Raw genomic sequence first — 23,993 nt, 5'->3', positions numbered from 1 at the left:
TCAGGACCATCATGGTCCTCTTGTTAATTGTTTTTCTCTATTTTGTTTTCTTTTCTCTTTCTTCTTTTACTAACCCATAATACGACAGACATGAAAAATCGCTATTTTAAGTGAAACAATTAAGTTAACAACATCATTTATGCATGTCCTAACATATATATGATTCCTCTTAAATACTTCCGTAATCCTAGCCTATTCTCATAGGGTTGTCTAGAAATACGGAACTTCCGTAATCCTAGAATCATAGGCTAGGATTACGGTACCGTAACCCTAGCCACTGCCAACACTAAAACTTCTGTTTTAGAAAATGTGTTCCCCAGATAAAAGTACCCAACAAATTTCTGCATTGGTTTTAAATCTTTGCATTTCATTGGCCAGACATATTGTAAAACTTGTTGTTTTGTTTGTAAAAAAAATCAAAGAAAAAGAAACATTTGAGAAATCTCAGAATTTCATATATTTCATGTATTTCTGAATTTGGCAATAACTATCAAGTTTTTGAAATATTCTAGTTTATTTATTCTTTTACTTTATAAATGTAGGTGTTTGTGACAATTCTTTCTCTGTGAACTGTAAATTGGAGCTAAAATCATCTTTTCTTTGAAAGGAAAAAATTATACTCCCTTGATAGGACCTCAATAGAGAAAAAGTGTTCCGATATATATCGGAACAGTTTTACTGTGCTGATATATATCGGAACACTTTTTTTCTTATGAAACTCCATAGAGATTTCCGTGTTGATATATATCGCAATAGTTTTGTAAGATATCAGCACAGTTTTGTAGTAATAATGTGTGTTACTATGTATAACATGCTGCAAAGATCAAAGGAAAATTGCCGCACTATGCGATAAAGCCTAAAATGGCTCCCGACTCTCTCTTATGTATAAAATTTCAAATCAACTAGTTGCAAGATTATCTCATCCCCCTAACAATGCAATCACGCCGTTATCATCCACTGTCTTACAGGTTATTCTCTGCAACCACTGACTACTACAAATATTCTTTTTCCCCAGGACTATAGTCCTATGGAATAATCTTCCACCTGGCATTCCCTTCTTTCCAACCATTGAGTAGTTCAATGCCACTGAACATTTGCAACATTGAACACACTTCACCATAACATTGCTCTTCACCTCTGTTTTTTACCTTTTAAATTACTAATAAATTTTCCTTTCCCTTTTATTTTGGCCCGATTTTTCTTTTATTTTCTATTAACAATCTTTGTGGCTTGATGCACACTAAAGTGTCTACGTCCCCAGCACTCTTTATGTGCTGGTGCTAGGGTTAGACAGTGCTGTTCCAAAAGATCTATATTATAGATAGATACAGAACAGGTAGGATTAGTAAAGGTACAGTTATATTGATCCTCATTTCCTACAACAGTTAAGTCAGCATTTACTGCAATGTCAACACCAAAAACTATCTTTCCCAGCTTCCAGCTGCTTTTTATCTAACGTACTATTGTGTGCACATAGTGTAGGTATATTTGCACTTATTTATTTTTCTCGCACTACACGGTAACTCCTACGGGTAGACAGAGTAGCCAGGGAGACCTAGAAGTATTATTATATTGAATAATTTTAAACTGAAAATGTGTTTAAAACAGACAGAAGTCAGAACATGATATAGGAAATATTGGAATGAGATGGAATGTGATAACATGGGACCACAAATAGTTCTTGTTTTCCGCGCTCTATACAGTAAAAGCTACAACAACAACTTTTAAGATGCGTCATTTCCTGGAGATTTTCAAAATGGCGGATAAACAAACAGATTACCCAATTTTTGTTTTTTAAAAATGACTTTTCTTTTTGTTTAATCGCCGTGTTTTCTAGGTAACTTAAATATTGTTTTAATCTATAATTTCCCATCGCATATTCTCACCTGTTGTATTTATATTGTTTGGTTATAATGCACTTTACTGGTGGATATGTTTATGGCACCCCTGGCAAAAATATCTCGCTTACATAGTAGAAAGGGTACAAAGATCTGCAGCCCGCTACGTTTCTAATGATTACCAGTATACCAGTAGCATCTCAGATATGTGAAGAACTGTAGCGGTTCACGTATCAGGTGGCCTCGGTAGCTCAATTGGTAGCGCGTGGCATGGTAGTCCGAAGGTCCAAGGGTCGAGTCCCAGTCAAGGCTGCACATTTTTCCTGAGACTTTTACATTTGGAGATTCCACCAAGATGTTCATCCTTGGAGGCCATGCGGGGTGATGCAGTTTGGCTGCTGAAGCAGTTTGGCTGCATGGAGTGGCGTATAGATACTAGTGATGGGCCGATTAGCGGATATAATCGATTGACGGCTAGAAAAGTCCAACCGATTCCGATAATCGATTATGTTTTCTCAGAGTCGATAGCGGGTACGAATCTACACGGGTATGAACGAAGGTTTCCAAAGGGAAATACGGTGCGTGAGAATTTATGTTTACCTTAGAAATATCCGAAATATGGACTACCTGCTTGCATAACGGATAAAACAGAAGTATGCCGACACCCAAACGTTAGTATTTCGTTTCAGTTATCCAATGAAAATGGATTTAACATCTTACAGTTAGGATCGGCTGTTAACATGGCGGCGTCCATAGCGTCAATAAAAGTGGGGCAAAAAAAATTAGCGAAACTTTGATAAATTTTCGTATTTTACAACGGTATGCCTGAGGGAATTTATCTGTTGAAACTGGACACTAATGCCGTCAAATTTCCGTGTCCATGACGTAATTTCAATGGAAAGAACTTTGGTGTTTTTATGCAGTTGCAGTTGTCATGAGTTGTCATGATTTTTTTCTGCCAAAATTCCGTTTACCCAGTATCGCTGACCAGTGTACATATGGAAACAGATTAAACTCTGATCATTTTTACCAAGCTTCATGACATTGTTATATGCCATAGCAACAAGTATTTGGAACATGGTGCTACTCAGTAGTGTCAGGCTATGGTAACCATTGTATGAAAATATTAATATTACCGAAAAATAACTAAATTCATTTAATGATTTTCTACAATCACTATTTTTGTCAGCCAGAGAAAGACTGTACTTCCTTGCTGTATGCTAGATATGTTACAGGTACAGGTATACCAGTCAACTGTCACAAATGACAGCTATGAGTCTATGATACATGTATGTAAACCAGATTGAAATTTATTGTTGTTTCCCTGTCTGCAACTATTTGGTCATTACTAAACAAGTTTCTGTTTACCAAGAACCAGCTTTAAAACATCTGATTAATGGTAGTTCTTTATTTTTCAAAAGAGCATATGAATTTTAAGTAAAACAGTCACTTTAAAGACATGACTATCTGAATAAACAAGTATGAAAATAAATTACATTCAACCGATTATTTTTCCGATACATCGCATCGGTTTGCTAACCGATTCCAACCGATAATCGGTTAGAGTTTTCCAACCGATGTCCCATCACTAATAGATACATTTGAATTTGGTTAAAGTCTGCGGCAGACATTGGCCAGGAGTGCCAATGTCTCACATTGAGAGGGAAGGTGTTTATCGGATGGCCTCAGTAGCTCAATTGGCAGAGCTTTGGCAAAGTAAGCCGAAGGTCGGATCCGAGGTTCGAGTCCCGGTCGAGGCTGCACATTTTTTCTGGGACTGTTACAGAACTAAACTGGAAGGCCCTAGAACAAAGAAAAAGCATTCCTCACTCAGTGAGTCACTGGTTATGTTCTATAAGATAAAAAATGTAGTAGTGGCAGTGGACCATCATGATCAACATCTTACACAGACACGAAATTTAAACTACTTAATTCCCCAGTCCAAAACATTGTAGATCTACCATGCAAGTTTTTTCCCCCCAGGACTATCAGGCTATGGAACAGTTTACCAATACATATCCAGTCCAGCCCCAGTTTGCAGACATTTATCAGCGGGCTGGACTGGCACTGCCTCTAATACTATAATCTACTGTTTTTAACTGTATACTTTGGGTCTTTTATCTTTTTAACTTTGCACATAACATTTTTGACTAAAACACTGTTTTCTGACAGTGCCTGCCAGTCATTATTGCTAGACGATTGTTTGGCAGTAGACAGTTGAAGCTGATCTGTAGTGATTTGAGGCTTCTGGTTAACCAGGAGCTGCAGGGGTTGATTCAACTGCTGTGGTCCGCTAGACTGTTGCCTGTTGATTTTATCTCAGGCAAGCTGTACATCCAATAAGCTAGCCAGTCTGGCCTGCTGAACATCTGAGCCTGGTTAGTTCAGTTGGTAGAGCACCTGACTTGCAATCAGGGGGTCGTACGTTCAAGTCCTACACTGGGTAGATGTTTTCCTGAACCAAAATACAACATTGGCGATGAGGTATATTGGAAAATGCAGGCTACAGTGGCCAGTTTATGTAGAGCATTCAGTTTGCAGGGGCTATACTCAGTTGGAAACTGAACAGTTGATGCCCTGCTCTGCAATTACATTGTAAAGGAAGGCTACGTGGCCAGTTATTTAGAGCATGCAGGAATACAATTATAGTCTTATTTTAGTGCCAACACAGTGAGGCACCACAACCTTCACTATATCCTCCATGCTGCCTTTATAATTTACCCTCCTGCCTTTAATTTGCTGCCAAATCATGCACTTTTACCTGTCATATCTTTGAAATTGAATCCTGAAGACAGGCTTCTGGGCTAAGCAAATAACATAAAAGCTGCATGCACACAGGAAGCAGATACCATATACCAGATTGTATGTTGTATCAAAGATTGAATTGAAAGATGCTGATGTTTTTTTTTAATTTGTCAACTCATGTAGGTCAGTATGTAGCAGATTGTTCAAAACTTTAAGGAAAGTGTAGCGGAAAACACCAGCTCACAATGACGGCTATAGCGAGCATGATGGTGAAGCAGACGCACACCATGCTGAGTGAGGAGACAGAGGATGAGGTAAAGTAGTCAAAATAATTTGACGGTCAGATTGTTTTATATTTGTGACAGGCAATCTAACAGTCAAAACTTCAAAGGACCAAAATAATGAAGGATAAATCACAGTATACCGCATGTAAAGTTTGCGCATATTGCTGTGTAGACCCTGTAAACCTTAATCATGTACAGTACAATGAGTACATACATAAGTTTAAATCACCAGAAAATTCATAATTTTGGAAATTATTTCATAATTTTTACATAAATCAATGAGGAATTGAAACCCCTTATGATGCATTGTGTACATATAAGTTTTATTTGAATTTATCTCATATACGCAACAAAATCAGCATTTAAACCCAATTGGCAGCGATGTCAATTTCATCAGAAATTTCCTCCACTGTTCCCTTACAGAAGAAAAAGGCCTGCTGCGTACTCTTGCTGTGTACATACAGCGTATATGATGCGTACATGATGTGTACTGAAATCAATAGTACGCAGGATATACACCGCACATACACCGATAGTACGTTTGTAGTACACTTTTGACATGCAAATGAGCTCTGCCGCGTACTACTTGCTGCGTACATGCTGTGGACTACATAGTACACAGGATGTACGCTGGAGGAATTTAGTATGCGGGAAATAGTACGCAGCATGTACGCGGCACATACACTTTTCACATGCAAATGAGCCTGCGGTGTACTACCCCTGCGGCGTACATGCTGTGTACTCCTGCGGCGTACATGCTGTGTACTCCTGCGGCGTACATGATGTGTACTCCTGTGGCGTACATGCTGTGTACTCCTGGCCCGAGTCCTGCAGCGTACATGCTGTGTACTCCTGCTGCATACATGCTGTGTACTCTTGTGGCGAAACTGCTGTGATAATGTAAATTCCTTTACCCACCAACTTTCGTATGCAAATGCTGATCATTTGGACAGAAAAAAACAGAAAAAAGATAAGTGACATGCATCAATAAGTATTTACCCTTACCAAAATAATGTAGATTGATGTTATCAAATAAATTAGTATGCTTTTCTCCATCCACTTTTCAATGAAATAAATCAATTTTTGTAGCATGTAATTTGGTAAACATTTGAAGAAAATGGCGTAACTGCAAGGGGGAACAACTTTAATGCAACTAAATATAAGTTTTATGATTTATTATAGACGATGTGTGCGTAGTATGTACTTATTTTGATTAAAATCCATCTGAGAAAATCTAGGACTGGAATTATATAAGCATTTATACACTTTTACGTCCGTAAAAAGTAGCGCACCAAAAAATTTTGGATTGATTTTTTCCAATGGGGCGAGCGCAATTAGCCAAAAACGTTCTGAAAATATACGAGCGGCAAATCCGATGAACAACTTTTTAATTTGGTGAGGCCTTAATGAGTTAACATAATGAGCATTAAAGCCTTTATAAAACATGATAGAATGGTGTTTTGCTTAAGAGTATTCAAATAACAGTGAGAGCTATTAATTCTTCTCATTCGGGCACTGTTGAGGCATTATCTTGGTAATTATTTCATGTATTACAAAATGTAATGCAACGAAGTTCAAATAAGGCTTTTCAATTATCCAAGTTAGAAAGCTCCAGGATTAATTCAAAATGAAAAAGAATATATTTTTACACTGCATGCAAGGTGCAGCTCAGAAATCACTAAGATGTAAGCTTCACAAATGAACATTGCAAATAGTTCGGCAAATTTTTATTGTTCAGAATACCGGTAATCTGAACTATTCTATGCTATTAAGATAAAAGTTACACAGAAATCAAGTTCTTGCTTCCAAAAAAAAAATGTACAAATCCTTCCTGCATGAAGTGTACTTCAGACTTTTACCTAAAAAAATTCAAAGTATAAACACCAAAAGAAAATGAACAAGTCCCTCCCGCATATATGAAGTTTACTTCAGACTTTAACTTATAAAAAAAAAACTAAGTATAAATGCCAAAAGAAATTGTACAAGTCTTTCCCGCGTATATGAAGTGTACTGCACAAATTTCAAAGTATCTGCGGTGTACATGCAGGGTACTATTTTCTTGTACAAGTCCCTCCTGCGTACATGCAGTGTACTCCTTAAATTTTCAGAGTCTGTGCTGCGTACTTGAAGTGTACTAGTGACCTCCTGCGTACATGCTGTGTACTCCTCGAAATAGTACGCGGCATGTACGCGGCATGCGGTGTATGTAAAATGTACTCCTCTGGCGTACTACTGTGTTCGCGGCATATACACAGCAAATACGCAGCATGTACGCCACAGAGGCTTGCTTCTGTAAGGGTTTTGGTCTTTCAAGTGTTTGACACGGGTGGAGATATTGCCCATAAGAAAAGTAACTCAATATTTCCTAGGATCGCGTCAAATTAGCCAGACTACTATTTGATATCTACCATATTCAAAGCTTAAATTAAGAGCTAAATTTTATAGCTTGACTGTAGAAAGTTTAAAAAATTCAAATTGCTCGTTCACATAAAAGCACTTTGCAGAAATAAATTGAGAAGTATGTATTTTTGTAATAATAATTCTACTTTCATAGGAGCCAATGAGTAAGCAGCTAGAAATTCTGATGGAGCGTCGGCGACAAGAAGAAGTTCGTAAAGCTCGCTTTCATTGGGCGCTGCTCCGCAGTTCCATCAAAAATACAATAACTGCTGTGAAAGAATCAGATGAAAAAAATGTTCTCATATCCCATGGTATACATCATCTACGGAAAATGAATCATTCAACTGAACTGAAACAAGTCATGTTTATAAAGGAGTTAGATGTAAGTCTTGGGTTATTGTTATAGGGAATCGATCCTACCGATTTTCATTTCGAAGACGGTAACATGCGATATATAACGAATGAGAGATATACTATCGAATTAAAAAAATGTGGTCTTCCGGCACGTGCACAGAGCGCCTAACTTCGGATTTTTTTGGAAGAATATGCTTTTTCCTTGTACGTAATAAGCGTCCACATAACTTGTCTGAACCGCAATGTCTTGCACATCAGTACAAATATGTGTAGTTTTGTTTTCAGCTCACCTGAGCAATTGTGATCGCTCGATGTCCAGCATCCGGCGTCTGTCAACATTTAGCTTGTGTATGGGATAGAGGTTGTATTGTTCAATTGATCTTCATAAAATTTGGTCAGAATGATTACCTTGATGTAATCTAGACCAAGTTCGAAAATGGGTCATCTGGGGTCAAAAACTAGGTCACTAGGTCAAATCAAAGAAAAACCTGTGTGCGATAGAGGCTGTATTTTTCAATTGATCTTCATGAATTTTGGTCAGAATAATTACCTTGATGAAATTTAGGCCAGGTTCGAAAATGGGTTGTCTTGGTTTAAAAACTAGGTCACTAGGTCAAATCAATGAAAAACCTTGTATATGCGATAGAGGCTGTTTTTTTCAATTGATCTTTATGAATTTTGGTCAGAATGATTGCCTTGATGAAATCTAGGTCGAGTTCGAATATGGGTCATCTGGGTTCAAAAACTAGGTCACTAGGTCAAATCAAAGAAAAACATTGTGTATATGCGATAGAGGCTGTATTTTTCAATTGATCTTCATAAAATTTGGTAAGAATAATTGCCTTGATGAAATCTAGGCCAGGTTCGAATATGGGTCATCCGAGGTCAAAAACTAGGTCACAAGGTCAAATCAAAGAAAAACCTTGTGTATGTGATAGAGGCTGTTTTTTTTTTCAATTGATCTTCATGAAATTTTGTCAGAATGATCACTAAGTCTTGTTGAAATCTAGGCCAAGTTTGAATACGGGTCATCTGGGGTCAAAAACTAGGACACTAGGTCATATCAAAGAAAATACTTATTTAAACTCAAGAGACCACATTTTTGGTCCCAATTTTAATGAAAATTGGCCAGAATATTTGTTTCCATGAAATCACTAGGTCAAACATGTTTACACTGTTATGATGACCCGTGTGTTTCTCAGGTGAGCAACCTAAGGTCATCCTGGCCCTCTTGTTTATTCCAAAATCTGCCTTTAAATTGATACAAATGCATATTTCTGGGCAAGCTGATGGACTGTAATGATTCACGATTGAGGCATTGCCTTATTTCATATTATTGTATATTCCCACTATTAGTATGTAATAAATCAACTGATTTTACTACTCATATAGTACAAATTGAGCAGCTGGACATTTTGAATTTACTCCATTAAATTAGGCTGTATTTAACTGATATTTAAACAGTGAAAGTTATCAAAGACTTTGACCTATTTCATGGTATCATAGGAAGTTACTAGTGCCAGTTGGTAAAATACATTTTATGCCCTCTTGGTACCAGTAAGCTGCCATGAATTGTTATATTTGACATGTTCAGTATACAGGATCACCAGAATGTTTGTTTTATTACATAGTTTGAAATGACCATGACATTAATTCAGCTGTAATATAACAGAATAAATGTTAATCCATTATGTGTGATTTTCAGGAGTATTTGACAACAGATGGGAAGACAGTACGTCTGTTCCTATCTGATGGTAGGAAGAAGAAGACATATACTCCAGAGGAACCTATGGACCATATCTCATACTGTTCAAGCTATAAACAATATGTGGGCTGGATTACAGGAGGCGATGAATTGTTTGTAAGTTGTGATGAATAGTTTCATTGTTTATGATAATTTAGATCATGTGATCATGACCAAAACTTGATGTAATTGTTGAATCTGCTTTGTTAGAGTTATTGTAACTTAGGAGGTGAGGTCATGACCCCGGTTACATCTAAACCTGCAGCCCCGAGGCTGGAGATTTGACATCATTACCACTGCACCCGTGCAGTTTGAACATTTTGTGTTTGAAGAGTACAATTGTGTATTTCTTACTGTAAATAATATTTATTCATGTGTACTGTGTTTTTCATTTATAAAAGAGGTGTTTATACTGTAATTTAATCAGGGAAGACTGAAATTTTGGCTAAAGTACCTTCTTGTATGAACAGTTTATGCTTTTGAACTAGAATCACAGCTGGTCAGTGCAAAGTCATTGTAATCAAGAACACCATCCTGCAGGCTTTTATGAAGGTTGCTTACTTTATTGTCTTCCTTCACCAACATAGTAAGAAGGTATATGTCAGGCTTAATGATTTATGTAAATATTAATGTAAATCGAAGATAACTTTCTTTTCAGTTGATGAACAGTGAGTTTGAGATAATATCCCAGTCGAGAGCTCCCAGCAAGATTGTCCTGGCAGAGTACAACAAACACACCAGTGAATATATCACAGTGGGACCAGGATATTTTGTGGTAGGTTCATTGTGGTACAAAACAATGATTTGTGTCCTGGCCTTGATTATAGTTTTGTTTTAGAGCTGGGCACAACTACGAGTTGTATCGCTTGTGTATACAGTGAAATGTTTATGTTGTAATTGTTTGAATTCAGTGATATTTATTTGGCCAGTGACTTCAATATTAAAGATATCTGAGGAGGACTTTGTGGGTAAATGGTCAAGGTTGCTGACTTTGAATGACTTGCCCCTCGCTTGTATCATGGTATGGGTTTTGAAACATCTCTTCAGTGCAGAATTCTTTCATTTTGAGGAAACTGTACAGCTGGTTAAAAGGAAGGAAGGTGGTGCTACCCAGGAGTCTGCGTGTGTCTTAATAATGCCTGGAGTAGCACTTGGATTTTGCTCCACCATGAAAGCTGGACAGTTGCTGTATGACCTATAATTGTGTCAGAGTGACATTAAACTCAAGGAAATATGAAAAGTTGTCTGAGTAATTGAACTACATTTGAATATTTTATGCTTTTTCATCTGGAGGTTCGGGCATTTTAGCAGTTTTCACAATTTTTGCAGAATATGTTTTGGCCAATTCTGCATATGATTTTGGGTATCAACTGAAACTGATGAAAATCAGAATTCTAAATGGCACAGGATGATGCCAAAAATTGCAGTATAGAGGTGTGAGGTCATAATTTAGCAAGAATGATCTTTTCACATTGATTATATTTAGTGGAATATTAGAATTATAGCACACCTTCTTAATTTTAGACGTGGGCATTTCGTTATGGCGCACGACATCTGATCCCACGGAAGATGAACCGTACAGAATACAAAGAGAACAATATGTTCAGTCACATGGTGCTAGAAGGAACGGCTAGTCGATCGCAGAAAATATTCCTCTCTGTTCATAACTCTGTTGTAGTAAGCAGTTTTAAACACTTGAATGAATTTCTTCATTACTTAGTTCTTATATTTTCATTATTCAGTAATATTACATGTTGATTTTCTGTCGGCTTTTAAGTGTGTTTTACATGAAATTAATTGAAATAAATTTGATAACACCATGCACATATTTGAAACTTTAGTCTGATATATTATGATGAATTCATTGTACTCAAAAAGACTGGATGGAACAGAAAGATGAAACTTACATTCTCAGGCTTATTTTTCAACTTTAGGATTCATTACATTCGCACTTGTGATAGTGAGATCTGACTTACAGCATGATGCTAAAAGATACAAAATAATTTATGGTTTTTTTTTCACTAATTTCGATATATAAAATTACAAGACATGGTGCACTTCAAAGTTTGCTTTTCCTTTTGTATAACACTTTCAGTGATATACTTAGTACTTACTCATGCAATTTCCAAATTTTTATGTTCTTATTTACCGTTTTATAATACAATAAACTTATATAACCTCTTGTTGTTATGTGACTGTAGGTATACAATGTGTTTGATGGGAAACAGCTATCTTACAAAAAGGACCTACATGAGCGTGACATCACCACCATGACTTTCTTCAATCCCCTTAAATACCTTATCACAGGTGCTCTCGATGGAACCAGTAAGTAACACATACACTGCCTGGATATTGTATAAGAATTGTACCATAGGCTGGTACATAGTCGTGACTCACACTTAACCAAGTGTGGCAAGAATTGCCTTAAAGTATTCAAATTTTACTGCTTGAAAACTAGAGTAATTAGTTACTTTTTCTATGTTCATACTTAATAATTAATTGCCTAGGTAATTTGGTGAAATGTATTTCATTATCTTTGCTGAACATACCAGAATAGATAAGGTTTAATTGTGCATACCATAAATGCCAAAGATGAATTTTCCATCAAGCAATCTTTATTTTAAAAATGAAATGGTCTTAAAAAGGATTTTTATTTAGCATCAGTAAAAGGATTTTATTTAGCATCAGTAAAGGTCCTTCCACATGGAATTGTTGGAACAAGTAGTCTGTCCTATGGCAGGTGTCATATTTACCTCCGTAGCATTCAGTCTAGTCTAGCACTTCTTGAAACAGTACCAATTTAAGTAAACATTTGTCAGATTATCAGCTGCATCTTGGGATCAAACCAGGATCACTAGTGTCAAGTCACACCTGATAACCACTTCCAGACTGACTCCCTCATTGATTTTCTGGACTCATGGGAAATTAAGATTTTAAATTGCCATTGCTGTATTGATTCATGCTGATCAAAATGTACATTTGGTTCTTCAAACATTACTTTAACTTCCTTTTTGAAATATTGATTAATGATTACTGTTTACTTGATTGTATGCATACTTCTGTTTTTTCAGTAAAAATCTGGGACAACAAATGGCACGTGCAGATGGTGTTTGTGGGTCATACAGGAAGTATTAATGCCTTAGATATTTACCCACACGGCTCTGCCATCATATCTGCCTGTGCTGATAAGACTATCCGGGTCTGGAATCTCGACACTTGTGATGAAGTTGACAGGTTAGTTTGGTATCGGCTATTTCTATTTTTTCTTTACATAATTATGGTATTGTATTTTTTTAGCTCACCTGTCACATAGTGACAGGGTGAGCTTTTGTGATCACCCTTCGTCCGTCGTCCGTCCGTCGTCCGTCCGTCCACAATTTCTTGTGAACAAGATAGAGACCACATTTTGCAACCAATTTTGATCAAACTTGTACAAAACATGTATTGGCATGATATCTCAGTTCCTTTCAAAAACTGGCCAGATCCCATCATGGGTTTTAGAGTTATTGCCCCTTAAAGGGCCAGAATTTGCTATTTTTTGTGCGTCAACAATTTCTTGTCCGCACGATAAAGGTTTCATTTATGATTTTATTTTAACCAAACTTGCACAGAACTTGTATCACCATAAGATTACGGTTCCTTTCTTGAACTGGCCAGATCCCATTATGGGTTCCAGAGTTATGGCCCCTGAAAGGGCTAAAATTAGCTATTTTGACCTTGTCTGCACAATAGCGGCTTCATTTATGATTTTATTTTAACCCAACTGGCACACAACTTGTAGCACCATAAGATCTTGGTTCCTTTCTTGAACTGGCAAGATTCTATTATGGGTTCCAGAGTGATGGCCCCTGAAAGGGCCAGAATTAGCTATTTTGACCTTGTCTGCACAATAGCAGCTTCATTTATGATTTGAATTCAATCAAACTTGCACAATACTTGTGTCATAATAAGATCTTGGTTCCTTTCTTGAAACGGCCAGATCCCATAATGGGTTCCAGAGTTATGGCCCCTGAAAGGGCCAAAATTATCTATTTTGACCTTGTCTGCACAATAGCAGCTTCATTTATGATTTGATTTTAACTAAACTTGCACACAACTTGTATCACCACAAGATCTTGCTTCCTTTCTTCAACTGGCCAGATTCCTTCATGGGGTTCAGAGTTATGGCCCCTTAAATGTCCAAAATTTGCTATTTTGGCTTTTGCAGCCATATAGAGACTTCATTTATAGTTGTTTTTTTTTATTCAACTTCCAAAATATCTTCAACAACAATAAATCTTGGATTCCATGACAAATCAGATCCAATCGTAGGTTCCAGAGTTATTTTATATCTGATTACCTCCCCTGATTGTAATCAAAATGGATTTATATCAGTAAGTACTTATAGGACTTATTTGAAATTTCATTATTGTTATTAGTTGGACTGAGACAGTCAGGGTAGATAACTATGGACTGATTTTATGTCAAATTATCTCCCTTTATTTCAATTTAAAATTGCTATATCTCCATAACTAATGAAGATACTGATCTGAAATTTCATTTATGTCAACAGATTTATTTGGCAGATCCTTCCTTTGTTCACGTACAATATGTATTTTTTTTAATTACTTCCCTTTTACGTTACTATAAATAGCTTATTTTTAGTAACTTTTTTATTATTGGCCGTATGGAAAAACCGAGACCAATTTTCTGTGGTACAACATGGATGGTACCTCCGAATTTTTAGGTGTATTTTGACATATCTATACCTTGTAAGATTTTTTTTTTCATTTTGGTTAAATTTCTTCCCTTTGTTGTTCCTGTCCTTTGACTTAGATGTTTTTTCTGAGGACCTTCTCCTCAAGTGCAATGATAACAGGTGAGCGATATAGGGCCATCATGGCCCTCTTGTTTAAAAAAAGGTCAGTCTAAGAGGTGGTCATAAATTGATTACACAAACAAAAATTAAATGGAAAGCTTTCTTTTCCTACTGTGTGGAAGCTATTTGTGTCTGTCTACGTCCCTGTCATCCTTTAGTGTCTTCCAACAAAAATGGCCTCAATTATCCTTTCTGTCAGACATGAATTTGAGTCATGTTTCAATTATGTTGCAGTTATTGTTGTAAAGTTATATACTTATCCGTTACATGCCATTCTTGATCAGTCTTATTTTTAATCATTTAGCAAGACAGAGATATTGACAATTAATACACTATCAGATAATTTATGAGGATGTTTTAGTATACCTAGTGCTTATAATCTTTGTTGTTGGTGTAAAATAGTCGTCAAAATGGGTGTTTGGTGTATATATGTGTATATCTCAAAGGTCAAGGTCACACTTTTGGTCATACAAGTCATACAAGGTCCTGTCTAGGCCATAGCTTTGACATGTATGGATCAGTCTGTTTTTATTTAGCAGAAATATTTTCCACATTGAAACAGAGTATTGCCACAGGACACGGGTCCCTATCTCATGTCTAGGGGTCAAAGGTCATGATTAACCTGTCATTACTGTAACTCTGACTCACATGGAGCATTTGTTTGGTTAGATGAAATGTTTGGGTCATTGAGGCATGTTGGCAACAAAAAATAGGCTAGACATTGTTACCATTGTGGCATCAACATTTTAAGTCTAGTGCATTTGCAACCAGCATGGATCCATGCTGTTTGCTAATGGTTTCTCTAATTGCAACAGGCTTTGAAAGCGAACAGCATGGATCCTGACCATACTGCGTGGATGCACAAGCTGGTCTGGATCCATGCTGGTCGCAAATGCACTATGTTGCTTTTCTCATGGTGCGGCTCATTTAAACAAAATTGAATAAGTACAAGATTAGCTACAACATTTTTCGTTTAGAGTATGTATCTGTTTTTAACTGTTTTGTTGAGGTTTAAAGAATGTAGTTATATTGTGGTAATTTCAGAGCTACGTTGGATGGTCCAGTGACAAGCTTACAGACAACATTAGACTATGACACTTTCTTCACATTCTGTGGTCAGACAGTGGACATGTGGAAGATACAACATCTTTATCAAATACACACATCAGTTGGGTAAATGTCACACTCTCACATATTCACTATACATGGTATATACAGGTGTGGTAGCAAACTACTCTCTGCTGACTTTTAGACATTTTGGTTATCAAAGAAAATTCAGTGTTTTATTTAATAGCTGGTATTGTTAAGGGAAAAAGGTAAAGGTAAGCTTTATTTAACATCGCATAAAATCAACAGACAATGAGCTACAAAGTCTTGAGTGACAAACTAGGTATCCAGTTACAGACGGATAAAGGTAAACTTAAGATGTTTTCTTATGAAATGGTTTATGTTTAAAGCTGAAATATTTACCTATATATATGTCCACATTAACGGTTACATATGTATGGAGTCAGCTTGGTAGTCACTGTGGTTACAAAGTCAGATGGATACTGAAAGCTGATAGAAAATTTTCAAAACTGCTAATGAAAATTTGATTGCTATATAAATGTAGGTTATTTATCAATATTTTTCTGAAACTAACACCTTTGGTAAAAAAGTCTCAACAAAAAAGTAAAGTTCAAATAGACCAGTAAGAAAAATACTGCACAATCAGAGTTGTTCAGAAAATTGATTGTCTTCATATTCTAAATGTGTTTTGCTGTTTTCAGTCAAAGAGTTGTGAAGATAAAGCAGACAAGTCATCCCAATTTTTCTACACGTTCCGTGGTGATGAGCAGGGACAGTAGTGTAAGACTTGTCTCCCCTGTTTCTGGTGATGTCATCACTACGTTACTGCTGAGTCCAAACAAGGGCCTCGTTGATGTAGCTTATGCCATAGAGCAAGGTATGCATTCTTACATTTGACTTATAATTTCAAATTCTCAATACTTTAGACTTTAGGTTTCCGTGTTTTCATTCACAGTTCTAAAGAGTGAAGTTTATGTTATTTTAGAGGACGAATCAAACAACAAATTTGCTGTCATACTATGATACCTATATTTAATAGGAAAGATCGCCGTGACGCCACGCATTAACATCTGTTTATCTGTTCTAAAAATAGAAAATACAAAGGATTTGTATACAAATATGGTCTCCCCTATGATTTCACTTTTGCGAATTTTTCTTCTTGCATTCACACCAAATTTTTGTACACCTTATGTAATTCATGCTGTAAAATCCAAACAGAAATAAAAAATACAGCTTAAAATTATGATAATGCTCGTTTCCATTTAGAGGATGGTTTGATTTATTAAAAAGGTTTTTACCCTGTTATACAGTCACCATAACAGCTTAAGTATAATAATGTCATGAAATCTTGCTTTTACTGACCTTTAGGAAATTATTTTCATTTTTACAATAGATGCTAGGTTTGAAAATATTTTGATATATATTTTCTTCAGTCTTCCCACGTAGATTAAAAGCTACAAAATAATGATTTCAAGTTTGTAAATGAAAATTAAGAGTATAACTTGGTTAAGCATTCTTATTATTGCAGAGACAATGTTCTGTGTTTTGTCAAATGGAGACATCTTGAAGGTGAGGACAGACACAAATCCCTGTCATGTTGTGAAGCAGTGGAAGTATGAGGATCCGGAAAAAGGTATGTTTTATCAGTCAAACTGAGGTAGACACATCATAGCAGTCACACTGGTAGACTGTGTACAGTATATATCAGGCACACTGGTAGACTGCGCTCACTGTATATCAGGCACACTGGTAGACTATGCACACTGTATATCAGGCACACTGGTAGACTGTGCTGACGTATAGTAGTCACACTGGTAGACCATGCTCACTGTATATCGGACACACTGGTAGACTGTGCAAACATTTTAGTAGTCACACTGGTAGGCTTTGCTCACTGTATATCAGGCAAACTGGTAAATTGTACTCACATTACACTGGTGGACCGTGCTCACTGTATATCAGGCACACCAGTAGACTGTGCCAACATTAAAGCAGTCACACTGGTAGACTGTGCTCACTGAAGATCAAGCACACCTGTCGACTGTACTCACATTATAGCAGTCACACTGGTGAACTTCACTGCATATCGATTACACCAGTTGATTGTGCTCACTGTAAATATTTATGGTATAAGTACAAAATACATTTTCTAGTGATCCATTCATTTGATAAAGTATTTTAACCTTATAGGTATGAAATACATGGAATGGAGGTTACAAGTTAAAATTTACCAAAAATATGATCTTAAGCAGTTACCCCATTTTGGCAGACATTTATTGTATGCTTTTATGTCTATTTGCTAAGAGTGTTTTTAACGTTTCATTACAATTGCACAGAAGTATAACTAATATCTTATGCAAAATAACAGATCATATCTAAACATTATTAGTCCCATAATAGTGAATCACCAGAGGGGACTTATGGTTAGCCCCAGTTTGTCAGTCTGTCTGTTAGTCTGTTTGTCACACAAAGTGAGATCCTGTGATTAGTGTAAAAGAATAAGATATATTTTATGAAATTTGGTACATGGTTAGATGGCAATATGTCAAAACACACATGTTATTTATTGCTTTGGCAAAAGGTGCAGTTGTTATAGCAGCAAATAGTTCAAATATGTGACAAAAAGTAGATTCTTCAATTACTTAAAAAGTACAAGAGATTTTTTCATGAAACGTGGTACATAGATAGAAAACAATGTGAAGAACATGCCGTTTTTCATTTGTCTGTCCATCCATCAGTCACAAAAGATAGAGCCTGTGTTAACTTTAAAAGTACAAAAAGTCTTTCCATGAACCTTGCTCACCGATATAGGTGGGTTCTTTGGAGAATATACAGGTCCCACAATTAAATTTCAGTATAAAAATTTGGTTTCTTTGGCAGCAATTTAATAAATGCCTTTTTGTGCTAGGGGGTTTCTGTTGCTGGGCAGTAACCTTGTTTCCATTTATAACAAAACTGGTATTTATAATACTCACAATAACTTCACTTTTATTGACAAACAACATGTATATATTTGAAGTATATATTTAATTTGCATAACCAGTTGTTTTTTTCAGCACCTTATATAGATCACATTAACTGTTGTGTGTTTTTGTCTAATACATTATATCCACCTCATATTTATGCACCAACTAACAGTTACTTGTTACTGTGAACTGACCAGTGCAGGTACTTGTTATCATAAACTGACCAGTGCGGGTACTTGTTACCATAAACTGACCAGTGCAGGTACTTGTTACTGTGAACCGACCAGTGCAGATACTTGTTACTGTGAACCGACAAGTAAAGGTACTTGTTACTGTGAACCGACCAGTGCAGGTACTTTTTACTGTGAACCGACCAGTGCAGGTACTTGTTACTGTGAACCGACCAGTGCAGGTACTTTTTACTGTGAACCGACCAGTGCAGGTACTTGTTATTGTGACTAATGTTTGTATTTTTAGTCTTTTTAAGTTAAATGATAGTGTGGAAGTGAATTTGGAGTCCCGCCAGAAAAAATTCCTTTGTATGAATCTCTTTATGTATTTAAAACATGTTGCCTACATAAAGGCATGATTATGATATTGCAAGTATATGATAAATAATCTATGAAACTGCTTTTTTAAAAACTCCCCAAAACAAATACCAAATGTTTATGTAACATTCACATGAACATTTATATGAAGCTGTGGCAAGATATTTAAGAAAAAACACCTTCACATATGTCATTAATTTTTCAGTTAGAATTTCTTGGTCCATTTGAGTTCGAGATACAGAGTTTCAAGTGTAATTGCAAAATTAAAACCAGTTTTTTCATATTTATAATGTTTTATTTTATAAGCACAATTTTTCACTTATTAACAAATTAAACAAGATAGAAAGAAGCTGACTGTTTGAGATTCGACTGTTTAATCAGTAATTTTGTCAGAGGTAATTTAGGTAGTCTGTTTCAAAGATAATGTGTTTTTCTAGCACTTTTCATATTGGGTAACCTGGTGGTCTAGTGGTAACACACTTGACAGTCAATCCATTGGTCCGGGGTTTGATTCTCTTACCCAACTTAGAGGTCAGTACTGATTCTTCCCAGCTTTGCGTGTATCAGTGCTGTACACCAGGCTTGTTGAAGAACCTGTGGTTTATTCACAAAAGCTAGGCTAAATTAGCTGAACACACCTGTATATAAAACTTCCCATCTCTGTTTTCTGGGGGCTTTATTTCTTCTCTGTCCCTCTGATCAGATTGCTTTTACTCCCTGAGTGGCTGCGATATATATATATATGTAAAAGACCTTTGAAAGTGTTTATCATGAAAAGGGCAGTATATAAATTTGGTGTGATAATAACTCAGGACCTGATTCATTGTTCCACTGGTTGCTTGTAGAGTAGAAGTGGGCTGAGAAATATGTAAATGTGTGGTTTTTCATGGTGAGGGAATGTATTTTAAGATGCAAATTGGTGTTTGGTTGTTATAGATGCGTATTTTTTAATGTCTAAAAAGCAGAAACTGGGATGAAATTATATATCTAAGTAATTGTTGTTTCTGAAAAAGTATAATTTATTCCCATTCAAAGAAAAGGTAATTACCTTAGCGCAAAAAGAGGATAACTGCTTTGACATAAAGAAGTACTTGTCTACTATTTGCACTGAGGTGACGAGATGGTACATTTGTTATACTCATGTACGATTGTTAAACTCATGTACAGTGGTCTGTCAGACAGTTGACAAAGTGGTTCAGAGTAATAAATGGAGATTGTTTAGGCTTAATTACGTTAAACTTTATGTAATAGTATCATGTGCTCTGTAGATGACATCAATAGGTTTAACCTGGTCCATCATTCAATTTTGGCAGTACCATTTATTATTCAAAGGGTTTTTTCACTGAAAATTCACTGACTGAATAGCGAACAGTGGAGACTATGATCATCTGTGCAGGCTGATCTTGGTCTGCACTGGCTGCAAAGGCAGAATCACTTACCACCAGCAGGCTTAAAGTTAATAGTCCGTAGGTTGAAAGTCAAGGTCAGTGTAACTTTTTGTTTTAGGGTGTAGTAGGTCTGAGTTAATGATCGCAGTGCTGTTGAAACTGAAAATTGTTCCCATTTAAGGAGAATTCATGAGTCTAGACTGTCAAACTCCTTAGGATGATTTCTGTTTTCAGATGATCCATATTTGCTTTTGCTGTCAGTAAGTCAGTATGTCAAAGGTCAAGGTCACAATGACCTACCGGCCAAAGGTCAAGTTCAAGATAACCTTATATAAAATGGATTCAGATAAAAAAAGTGGAGACTGCTTTAGCAGACAGCCATCAAACTTTGTAGCATGGTTGACTATGGTCATTAGATAACTCCTCTTGCTTTGGAGTCATGAGGTCAAATGTTAAGGTCATGACATGCTCTAGACTGAAATTGCAACACATGTTACCTCTGACAGGCTGTGATAGGGCATATCTATTTGGTTAAGATTTATTTTTATTCTATTTTTATAACACACACCTTCATCAGCAGTATATTTTTGACTACCATTCTTCACTTACTATCTAATTAACACTTGTACTGACATTTATTGACTTGGATATTACTCAAACAGTGTAGGATACATATTAATAATTCATATTTCCTGGATTACCTGCAAGATGCATTTGATTTTCTTTCTGGCCTCGAGATTCTTGTTGACGCATTTAGAAAGTTTATACGCTGTGTTTGGACACACCCCAGTCTTTTCCTGTAAACTTCTTTCATGCTCATTGTTGTCATTATTCATACCATCCTTTCACAGAGGCATGTAACTATTTGTTCGTGTATGAATATGTGGTGGATATTCAGCTTAAAACTGATACGTGGGCTGCCATTAAACGTGGCGTGACCACGAAAAGTCTGAACGTACCTGAAGAAGATGAGGATGATGATGATGATAGCAGGAGTCAGAAAAAGAAGAAAAATATGAACAGAACTCTTCTCTTGGGAGGAAGAAAAGATGGATATATATGTGTATATGACTGGGAGACTGGCAAAGTGGATTTCAAAATTGATGTAAGTGTTCTTATAGATTTTATTCTCTACATGTATTACATCAGCAGTATTTAAATACCATTTGGCAGTCATGAAAGTCATCCCATACTGGCATTTAGTAATGTTATATTTTCTGGTCCTTTAGGATCATGGAGTCCATTAATGTATCGGAATATCAAAGTTAAGCAGTAGCTATCAACAGGTGTGTTTCTCATTTCATTACCTGTCGTGAATAGCCTCAGTCAAACAGAATCTGCTATTGTTTCACATGGTTGCATTCTGTGTACAAGGATCTTCTTGTATGGCAGATATATGATACTTAATATTGCCTGACTTCTTAAATTTTACTCAAGCCATTTTATTCCAATGCCCTCGTATTGCTAGAAAGTTGGCATCTTTCAGCCAGCTCAAGTGATGTTTTGGTCATATGAGTGACCACAAAAGACACAAACATGTGAGCCTTTCCTTGGTTCCAGAGTATGTTTTTGCTGTTTCATTTACAGTTACTAAAACAAGCTTAAATCTTTCAAGGCTGTATTCATAACCTCAGATACAAAGTATATGGGAGCTGTATTGTAGTCATTCATGTTCGTAAGTCTGTCCATCCACCCGTAGTATTTTTCCAGAGGCTCTAAAACAGTTCCATGGATTTTTTATTTAAATACACATAAATGTTCATCATAGTAATATGACAAGATTCACCTATTAAACATGTCACTAGGTCCAAAGTAAAGTTTACATTTTGTGTTAACATATCATCTAAACTGCTAGAAGGACTTTATTTATAATACTAGCTTCAAATGTTTACTCATCAAGTGCATAATGGTCAAGTGCACGCTTGGAAGTCGAATGTCAGAAAGCTTTATAAATTTCAACAGATTTTCAAGTAGATACGCATAAATGCGGTCATCACGGAGGTCACTAGGCCCAATGATAAGGTCACCCTTGGAAGTCAAAGGTTGAATAGTTAAATTTCATGACCACTCCATAATTTATCAAACTCTGGAATGATTTTCTTAAAACTAGCATTAATTGTTAACCTTGTCATAACAACTTGTGCAGATTTCACAACCAAGGTCACTAGGTTTAATGTCAGGGTCACATTTAAAGGTAAAAGGTCATTATAACAATATTAATCACCACTGTATTAAAGCGTCGCCTTGGGGAATTAATCACCTACAGTGATTGGTCTAGTTAAATCTTGTAAATATTTCACTTAGGAATAAACTACATGTAAAAAGAATGGGTTCCGCTGAATCATTGAGAGATAGTAGAAAGTTTAAGTTGTATATTTCAGGCTCATGGAAGTAAAGGTGTGATGAGTATGATTGCCAATGCAAAAGTGGACCAACTAATCTCTGCAGGCAAAGGTAACACACTGTCACCTCATTGAAATATTATGGAGTAAAATTTCGCTGTAAGTTGGTATATATAACTGAACAAACAATATCTTGCAGTAGCGAAAAATTTGACACAAGTTGCACTTGTCACTATTTTTTCAGTCTGTTAAAAGATAAACGCTGCATGTCCGATAGAACAGATTTCACTTACAAGTCATCAGTTCAATACATTTCATACAGTCTAGAAACTGACATTCTTCTTCAGACAATGTGATCAAAGTATGGCGTGTGTACCCATTTGTACAGGAAGCTCTTGCACCGCTGATGTCATTTTTCTGTGCGCATCTCCCGTTACATATGACCATGATCAAGACAAATCTGTGTGTCGCCTTCCAGGATCATGCTACGGCAACATACAGTGTTGTCATGTATAACCTCCGTGACAGAAGTAAGTGATATTCATTCTTGATTTCGTGATAATTTTATAAATACGAAACTTTAACTGTCATAAATCTTTTGTGTTAACTTTTGAATGTTAATTCTAATATGACAAGCCATGTTTCTTTTTGATAACTTTCTTATAGTGACCAACAAACAATGCTACCATATTTGATCTTTTATTGTACATTTAAAACGTAAAAGAATTGAAACACTGCAAAGAGGTTATGCAGCAATTATAATTGATTCGGATTATTAAGTAAAGCATACTTCTACTGTATACTAGAGTATACAGAATAAATTCATTAATGTAAATATGTAGACAATGTTATGTCATGAATGAGATGTGTCAAGAATCAGTCTGTGGTATTTAGAATGAACTTGTCTTGCTCTTAGTGTTCAAGACTTTTCAGGATACTGTATATTCCCTCATTAATCTGTCCAGGGGGCATTGCATTTCACAAAAAGGGGGACGTTTGTTAAGGCTATCAGTTCTTTTACCATTTTTTTAGTAAATATAAACTATAACTTCCTAATGAATAAATTTTAACAAATGTAATACCACTTTACAACTTTGATTACCTTAAAAGAACCCATTTTTTTGTTATGGTGGGGGTGGGCATTTATAAGGGGAAGGCATTTATTTGGAATATACGATATTTTAGAAAACTTAAGTTCAGAGCTTCCATTAAACTATCTTGTGTGCAAAAGACATTTAAGTTATCTATATTGGTATGATGGAATTTAATATCAATTTATATGATAGGTCTAGTTTAAAATCCTGGGCACTAAAGTGTGCCCTAAGAACCCCATAGTGCAACTTATATTACCGTACAACTGTTTAATGAACTAATTTACTAGGTTATACAGTGTATTCAAATAGGTAGTGCATTTTTTTTTAAATACTTAGTAGTAATGCTTTATGTACGATTTTTTTT

General features: G+C 36.0%; 1 protein-coding gene across 6 annotated transcripts in view; it reads left to right on the top strand.

Moving 5' to 3' along the window:
- Nucleotides 1–1,709: 1,709 nt before the first annotated feature.
- Nucleotides 1,710–23,993, top strand: part of LOC123549468 (WD repeat-containing protein 97-like) — a 60,568-nt gene continuing 38,284 nt past the window's right edge. For all 6 annotated transcript variants that reach the window (XM_053545317.1, XM_053545315.1, XM_053545316.1 and 3 more), the window contains exons 1-14: nucleotides 1,710–1,837; nucleotides 4,767–4,897; nucleotides 7,422–7,649; nucleotides 9,327–9,482; nucleotides 10,024–10,140; nucleotides 10,890–11,042; nucleotides 11,567–11,690; nucleotides 12,437–12,599; nucleotides 15,268–15,396; nucleotides 15,993–16,168; nucleotides 16,820–16,924; nucleotides 21,045–21,298; nucleotides 22,575–22,647; nucleotides 22,883–23,065. In XM_053545317.1, the coding sequence (XP_053401292.1) occupies nucleotides 4,829–4,897; nucleotides 7,422–7,649; nucleotides 9,327–9,482; nucleotides 10,024–10,140; nucleotides 10,890–11,042; nucleotides 11,567–11,690; nucleotides 12,437–12,599; nucleotides 15,268–15,396; nucleotides 15,993–16,168; nucleotides 16,820–16,924; nucleotides 21,045–21,298; nucleotides 22,575–22,647; nucleotides 22,883–23,065 (1,930 nt within the window). In that variant the 5' untranslated portion in view covers nucleotides 1,710–1,837; nucleotides 4,767–4,828. The remainder of the gene's footprint in view (nucleotides 1,838–4,766; nucleotides 4,898–7,421; nucleotides 7,650–9,326; nucleotides 9,483–10,023; nucleotides 10,141–10,889; nucleotides 11,043–11,566; nucleotides 11,691–12,436; nucleotides 12,600–15,267; nucleotides 15,397–15,992; nucleotides 16,169–16,819; nucleotides 16,925–21,044; nucleotides 21,299–22,574; nucleotides 22,648–22,882; nucleotides 23,066–23,993) is intronic.

Source organism: Mercenaria mercenaria, chromosome 6, assembly GCF_021730395.1.
Source record: "Mercenaria mercenaria strain notata chromosome 6, MADL_Memer_1, whole genome shotgun sequence".
Classification (NCBI taxonomy): domain Eukaryota; kingdom Metazoa; phylum Mollusca; class Bivalvia; order Venerida; family Veneridae; genus Mercenaria; species Mercenaria mercenaria.
Note: the sequence above shows the minus strand (reverse complement) of the source record. Positions and strands in the feature narration are given on the sequence as shown.